At 39.0% G+C, this 8161-nt stretch overlaps 1 protein-coding gene across 9 annotated transcripts; it reads right to left on the minus strand.

Moving 5' to 3' along the window:
- Positions 1-1265: 1265 nt before the first annotated feature.
- LOC137023147 (uncharacterized) lies at positions 1266-7970 on the minus strand. Of its 9 annotated transcripts, none has more exons than XR_010895481.1 (4): positions 6223-7970; positions 2971-3151; positions 2069-2545; positions 1266-1687 (listed from the first exon to the last, which is right to left on the minus strand). XR_010895481.1 is itself a non-coding variant. In XM_067389840.1 (2 exons), exons 1-2 carry the CDS (start codon positions 7659-7661, stop codon positions 1660-1662), a joined length of 1467 nt encoding a protein of 488 aa, XP_067245941.1. In that variant the 5' UTR covers positions 7662-7970; the 3' UTR covers positions 1266-1659. The 9 variants fall into 9 exon arrangements, 1 of the variants encoding a protein (XP_067245941.1); XR_010895480.1 differs by having other exon boundaries at positions 2069-2562; XR_010895479.1 differs by having other exon boundaries at positions 2069-2562; positions 2971-4063.
- Between the last annotated feature and the right edge of the window lie 191 nt (positions 7971-8161).

An 8161-nucleotide genomic window follows, 5' to 3' on the forward strand; every position in this document is an offset into this window, starting at 1 on the left:
AAATGGGCCATTCTCACCTGAGAAGACAAAAGAATTGGATAGTAATGAGCTGAAATGACTTGCATATTAATGAGGCATTTCAGTCAGGTAGGCTGTGAAAAAAAACCTTCTGTGATGTCTCAAGCTCATTATGATATATGAAACATACAGAAAAATATTATTACAATATAAAGTAATGGTTTTATATTATACTTTAAAATATAATGTATTTCTGTGATGCAAAGAGTCTGAATATAGGCTTTTAGTTTAAAAGCATGCACATTTGGAGAAATATTGGATTCTCATATGCTTATGTCAATTTTCTATACAGAGGAGTTATTTTTATTTAATATTCACTGTCATTACTATGAGCGCTGGTGTTTTCAATTCATCCTTGAAGTCGGAGGGCGCTCTGTGCATTTTAGTCCACAAATTCATCTAAAAGAAGAAGAGGCTATTCCATGAATGGAGTTTCCAATACATACAGCAGCAGGAGGGCGCTAAAGAAACAAAAACTCATCTAAACTTCATCTGTAGAAGACAAGTAAACAGGAAGTAACTGCATGTCTTCTAGAGATCGCTAACCATGACTTTTACATCCAGATAAACACTTTTCAAGACAATAAATACACGATTGAGATAATAAATGCATGTATTGACTGAATTAGCGTCTGAATAGCGCTGGCTCCGTGGGCGTGGCCGCATTAGCAGATAATGAGCTGAATCACGGATTTCTGACATGGCTCTCTTTTCATACAGATTACATAAACAAAGAAGGTTTGTTTTCGATTTGACTTACATGATTTAAAACCTGACATCTTAACGTTTTTTTAGACATAAGTGTAATTTTTTTGTCATTAGTATTCACTAAGTTACAGTTCATTTTCTGAGAACTATCAGATTGGAGTTCGTTCAGAGGGAGAGGAGAAATCACGCATCATGTTAGTTTTCTTTATTTTACAAAAAGCACAAAATTCTGTTTTTACTCTGAGTGTACACAAATGAAAGAAGATATTCCACAGATTAAAATGGTGTATAACTCTTAATTGTATGTGCAACATTGACGGAGTATTTTGAGTCTCTTTCACACTGATAAGAAAAAAACCACGGTGGTATCGCCGGCGATACCGTCAGACCTCAGAGTGTTAAAACAAATCTTCAACTACCTCAAAATTTAAGGATTTGTAGATTTGAGCACATAAATCTCAGAGGAAACTTGAATCTTGTCTGATGTTACAGGGACAGAAATTAATACAAAGTCTATTAAATCTTAAGTTGTAGTTTATTTTAATTATTGTAATTTCAAACAGAGTTATTACAGTATTTTTCTTATTCTTGATGTCAGTGCATTTGTTGCAGAGCTTTGTGTTGGAGCAGGACCTACAAGGAAAGATGACAGTGGCATTTGTGAAAAAAGGAAAACCTGAAACAAAAAAATAAAGATAATTTTGTTACTTCTAATACAGAAATCAGATAACATTGTACTGCTAAAATGACCGCTTTTGTATTATGATTGTGTATTTTTGTAGGATGTGAAATGTCCTCAGACGGGTGTGAGCACTGAGGATGGAGAGACACAGCAGATCCTGGGAATGGTTCAGTGTCATGGATGAGACTCTCCATCACTCCTCCTGCCCTTACTGCCTCACCTGACCTGATGTTGATGTGATTTCTTCATCCTCAGTGAACCCAGAGCCAGCGAGAGCATCTAGACAAAGACCAAACAGTGAGGATGTGATTTTGGTCAAGTTTGTTCTGCTGTTTTCAGTTCATACACTGAAGCTTCAAAAGCATCATCAAATAATGTCATGAAGCTTCTGGACGTCAGGCTCCATTGACTGATATTGTAGAAACTAGCTGGACAAACTTGATCAAAATCAACGTTTGTGTTCAGAAAAAAAAAAAAAAAAAAAAAAAAACACATGGATTGAACAGCGTGAAGGCAAGTGAATAATGACTGAATTTATTTGTTTGGGTGAACTAACCCTTTATGCCTCCAAATAGCATTTGTGCTCGAAACACTAACAAAAAGGGATTTAAAAAAAATCGAATTTACATTTGGCAGATGCTGTTATCTAAAGTGACTAACAGTGCTCTTATTACAGGGATGATCCCGCTGGAGCAACCTGGAGTAAAGTGTCTGGATCAAGCACACACTGGTGGAGACGCTGCAGAGATCAAACCAGCAACCTTCTGCTGACCAGCTCAGCGGTTTAGGCCACCACACCACAAAAGTAATGAAGCTACAAAAGAAATCATCATGTAATTGTAAAAATATGAAATGAAGTATGGCAAGAAACTGAATGCTGACATGAATGAATTGTAAAATGTTTTAATCTGTTTATTTAGTCATGCTGATGGAGAGCACATGAATGTTTGCAGCAGACACAGCAGAGCCAGATTGTCCCGCACATCTTCTCCCACTCTTGCTTCAAGCTTGTGGGGTTTAGAGGATCATCATCATGGTCTTCCTCATCCTCTGGATCAACGATGTCCCCATTGAGAAGAGCAGCGGTGAGGGACATGATGGATGAAGGTGTTCATCAGCTGGTTCATCAGAATAAAGCTGCAGAATCGGCACAGCTGTGTGAGATGACAGCAGGACTGTAAATATGTGATTGTTAGAGCAATACGTTTCAATAAAGCTTTGTTTTGTGTGTTGTTGACTTGTACATGCATTTATTTAATTATTGTCATTATTACTTTTATTAATTGTTTACTTATTAATTATGCTATTATCAGTAAATGTATATATTTTATTACTTCATGCTTACATTGACTGTAAATGGAGATGTATTCACATCAGCTGTATTTGTCTAGTGTGTGTTCATGCACAGCTGTCATATAACAAAACATTACATTTTGCTTGTTTTACTAAAGAAGTAATATGAAAAGTAATATAATTAAGTTTTGGTTTATGGTTAATGTTGGGGTGTGCTAGCAAAGCAATTCATTCTGAGGTAATCTTAATTTCAAGTAGATTTTACTTACATTTTTTGAGTATAAAATCAACAGTCTTCTTCAAAGGCGAGATCTTCGACTAGCTGCTGATATCTTCTTTGGCTTCAGACATTGCTAACACTGAGGAAAACTGCACTAGGTAGAGTTGTGGAGTTACTGGTGCTGTGAGGTGTTAGTGCACCTGTCACTCATCTTTATTTTATTGCAGGACCTATATAACATACAAGATCAGGGAAAATACCAGTTGTATCTTTAACAATGAACAATAATAATGAAAAAAAAAAAAAAAAAAACATAAAAATGTGTTTGTATACATCATCGTTTGAAATTATATACACAAAGCATGATGACATGGTTAAATATTTTGAATACATAATGCATAAAAGTATTTATTTTATTTATTATTTGTAAGCCCGATGTATGAAACTAGAGCTAAATCAACAAGAAAAAGGGGAAAAATTTTGATTTATGCTTGTGGATGTACATTTTTGCATATAAAATAAAGAAATTAATAACATATTCACACGAAATTGGGTATTTGTAACAAAAAATAAACTCACATTATAAAAATATAAGAACTTTAAATTAACCCAAAATATATTAGTTGTAGCCTACTACAATTACAAAATTACTGGCAGCTGTTTCTTCAACAAGACCACAAAATAAGCAGTTTATCAATATCAAGATATTAACAGGTAGAAGAATTAAACCTGTATTTCATATCTTTTAAGTTGTTGCACTTGTGATAACGTCGTAGGTCACATGATAACGTCAACATGGCGGATTATTTTCGGATCTCGCATACTCAACGAGATTTGGCTGTTAAGTACAAACTCTTTTGGCGCTCGTTAAGTAAGTACTTATTGAAATTAAGTACCTACTCATTGAGTAGGCGGTTTCGGACGCAGCCACTGTTAAAATGTTTTACAGCCATTCAACTGCGGGTGATAGACTTGAGCAGATGTGTTTTGTTTTGAATTCCTTGTCCCTTCAGGAAATCACTGAAGACAGATGAGACAATCTGTTTTACAAACTGTCCCATAATATCCACCGCAACTTCTTGAAAGTGTGCGAGAGGAAGCTCAACAGGTTGCATTGGAGTGGGATGTATTCTGGCCATAGACTGAAAAAGAGATGGATACAGACATTTCATATTTAAAGGTATTAGATGATTAGTTAATTGCATTTGATAGATTACTTTCAATAAAACATTTGCAGTGGGTTTGTAAAAGCTTTCATGCCTGTTTGGCCTGAAATTGTTTGTTGTTGTTGTTGTTTTGCCTGTTTTGACCAGCGAGCATCACCAGCGTGTGAATTAACGCTTCGAAACAGTGAATTATTTTTCGAAGCATTGGTTCTAGTGATGGGTCGTTCGCGAACGAGCCGGCTCTAAGAGCCGACTCTTTTACGTGAACGTCAGGAGCTGGCTCACATATCTGAAGAGCCGACTCTATTTTTAAAAATATAGCCTATAGAAATGTAATCATTATGTAAAGAATGATTTTAATTTAATTTAAAACAATAGACTAATAATTCAAAGAACAACACAAAAATTATAATTATATCAGTCTAGGTGCACACACTCATTTCGACTGTTTGATAAGCCTCACGATCTGTTCCTGTCAATCATACACGCTGTGTCAACCAATTATACTGCGAGGGAGGGCCTAGCCAACTTACTCTCACACACACGGTGCGTTCCAAACGGGATATATAGCCCTCCGAAGGGCACTTCGGAGTGAAAATAATCATGGCCGCCATATTGAAGGGTCGTTCCAAACCAAAGTGCTCAAAACTGGCCACTTCAAAGGGCCCTTCGGAATGAAGGATTTCGAAGGGAACAACTGATGGACACTTCGGGCCCCCATGATCCTTTGCACAGGGAAGTTGTTTGATGTCACAGAATGGGTACAGGAGGTTAGGAGTTCGATTTTAACTATAAAGGTATGTATAATATTTTTCTGTACTACTGTAATATTTATACGAGTTAGATTTGGTACATTATTATGGTCAAAATGACATTGTACTTCAAAAAAAAAAAAAACTTTGGATGTGATGGATGGACGGAGCAGGTAGGTGATTTGTATTAAATATGTTAACTGGATACTCTGACTTGACTGACTGCACAGACCCAAGAACAGTCCTTCCTGGAAGTATAATTTCATGGTTTGTGGGATTCTGCACGCTGACAATGATTTTTGGGGCCATTTCTGCCTTCACTGACACCAAAGTTTCACAGAATTCCAGTCCTTCTGGCCACTGCGGTTCCTCATGGGGCTCAAAGATCAGGGTCGTATTCTCTTTGAAGGGTGGGGCATGTACTCGACACTCAATTTGAATGGAGCTACATTTAGGCACACTGATTCGCTCATTTACTGTTCTCACTTTATATTCACGCGTTTGTTCTAAGCTCACAGCGTTAATAAAGATCTTTGCTTTGTTCTTTCTAAGATGAGGGAATGCAATTTTTACTGCCTTGACCAACTCCTCTTTGTTTCTGTGCTCTACCTGATCTCCTTGGCTGTGCAGCACAATGTGTTCAATGACGTTCAATCCAATAATAGGGCATTGCTGTTGTTTGCCTTTTAGCACTAGCACAGGTATTAGCCACTCATTATCACTAGCAGTAAGTTGAAAGAGTACTTCCAGCCAACCAACATAAGGCATTTCAGTCCCATTGGCTGCTTCAAGTTGTAGGGGGTCATGGGGGTCAATTAGTTCTGTTATATCCCGTAGCGGCACGTTCGGTAAGTGGTTGTGTTTCCAGACCTCGTCGATAGCGCAAACTTGTGAACCTGTGTCCCAAAGTGCCTGTGTCTTTTGTCTGTGCAGGAAACATCGGATAAGACACTTCTTTCCTACTAATTCTCTTACAGTATTTGTATTTCCGACAGCAAAAACATTCTTTTTCTCAGATTTCCCACGAGACTGTATAACTTGTTTCTTCACACCTGAACATGCACGTAGCCCACAAACCCTTTTGTGTACAGGCCAATGGGCTTTCTGGCATTCTTTTGAACAGTATAATGTATTTTTACACACTGAACAACATTTTAATTGCTGTCTTTCTCTCTTTTTCTTGCAGCGTGCACAAGACTGGGACTGATTTATACATTTGGTTACCCCGTGTCCCTTGGGAGCAACCATTCTTAGTTTAAATGGCCCCGGCTTTCTAGTTTTGTCCGACTCTCTGCTCTACAGCCTGCCCTGAAATGCTCAGTGCTCCCACACCTAAAGCAGTGCTGACAGTACTCTTCACCAGCTTGGAAACATGCAACACACCTATGTTGAGGGCGGCGTGCTGGATAATATCGCTGCGGCGCAAATCTCTGCTGGAACTGCGTTGTCTCTCCCATCCGTCCTGGGCCAAATGTTGGTCGGTACTCCCCTGTCGCTGTTGGTTGTTGCTGGTGGTAATAGGGCATGGCATCGGATTCAATCCTATAAGGAGGGGACTGTGGAGTTGGAACCATTGGGCATGAGGCAGGCAATTTATGGCATCCCGTGCTTGGTGAGGGATACTGTGGGGGGGTGGTTTTTCGTATAGTTTCCATGATTTGGGAAACTTCAGCTTTCAGGTCTTTCAACAGTACCATGTCAGCGCGCATTTCTTTGATTTCACATAATAAATCAGGGGGTAGAGGGGGTGTGCTTTGCTGGCTGGTGCGTTTTTTTCCCACCGCAACCTCACTGGACTGTACTGTACTCACATTAGTGACTCGTGATGGGCCACTGTGTTTCTTTTTGTCCTGTCTCTCTTTTTCATTGGCGCAGGCAATATTGACTCTCTCCAGCAGGAGCTCATCGGAGGTGTTAGTCTGCGAGAGGTAAGGCTGTAGGTCACTTTTAATATTGTCGTTCTGAAGGCCAGTCAGGACAGTATGCATAAATAGACTTTGCACTAAAGCTGGGTCGTACTTTAAACTTGACTCAGCTTCCTGAGAGGCAAACAGTATTTTCTGCCTCAGGTGCATTGCTCTCACCAGAAAGTTTTGAGGGGACTCTTTACTACTTTGAACCTCAGAAGTGAGCTGTTTGTATAAGTCTGTGGCACCTCTTTCTTGGTAGTGTGACCTGAGTATTCTACGAAGGGCAGGCAGTGTAAGGTTTTCTTTCCCTTCAAGGTAACTCCGTAACTGTAGGCCTGGGGTGATTGCGCGAATTACAGCGTCGATGATATCAGATTCTGGATAGCCTTTGCTAAGCCCACTTTCAATCTGCCTGGCCAGGCTAGAAAAGGTTAGCTTATCCTTCTGTCCTGGTTCACCTATTTGGCCTGCTATTTTGAAATCTTTGCGCCACATGGAACTATCTGGTGGTGCTAGACTCTTTGTGATGTATGAAGAAGGGTTCTTGTTTTTCTTTATTAAGTCCTGCATTGCATTCTCTTTCTCTTCTAATGACAGCCTGAGTGCCTCAACCTCTTTCTGCATTTTTTCTTGTTCATCAGTTTGATTTGGATTTTCTTTTTGTATTGTATCAATTATGTCCTGAACATTAAGAAGTACTGACATGCCCTCATCCTCTAGGTCAGTTAGTTCTTCCTGTTCAAGGTGTTTAGTGATAAAGGAAATCAGCTGACTGCGACTTTTACCAGTCACATGTTTCTCTTCAGGCCCCGAGATCTGAAGTGCATTGCATATTTTAGTTAATTGTCCTACAGTCAATTGATATAACGCTCCTTTAATTTCCAGCTGAAGCTTCTCTGATTCAGACTCCATTTTATCAGGAGCAGTGAAAATAGCAAGAAGTGAGGATGTATCTGACTTAACTGGCTTTTGCTGCCCCTAGTGGTCACTTAGCTCACTTCAGGATACAGATTACCAGCAACTGTCTGAAAACCACCGTGTCCACTTTGCTGCCGCTGGACTTCCACTGATGCCTGAGTAATTTTGGGGGATGATCGACACAAGGGTTCCACCTACGAGCTGGGGGCAGTCCTCAAGTCAAAAATCCCAGCAGTGCCTCCAAATGTTATGCCTGAAAATAGACGGAGAAAGATCACGACACGTAATGAGTGATGTTTTCACTATGATGACGTTTACTCATATATTCATATTAAACACACGACTCATATTAACAGACAAGTTGATCCCAATCATATGCATATATATAACTTAGATATAAATATATATAGTGCTCAACACGTCTCATTCTTTACATGAATATTCGTATATAACTCATAACCCGTTACAACAATAAACAGTATGAAACGTGATAC

Source organism: Chanodichthys erythropterus, chromosome 7, assembly GCF_024489055.1.
Source record: "Chanodichthys erythropterus isolate Z2021 chromosome 7, ASM2448905v1, whole genome shotgun sequence".
NCBI classification, from domain to species: domain Eukaryota; kingdom Metazoa; phylum Chordata; class Actinopteri; order Cypriniformes; family Xenocyprididae; genus Chanodichthys; species Chanodichthys erythropterus.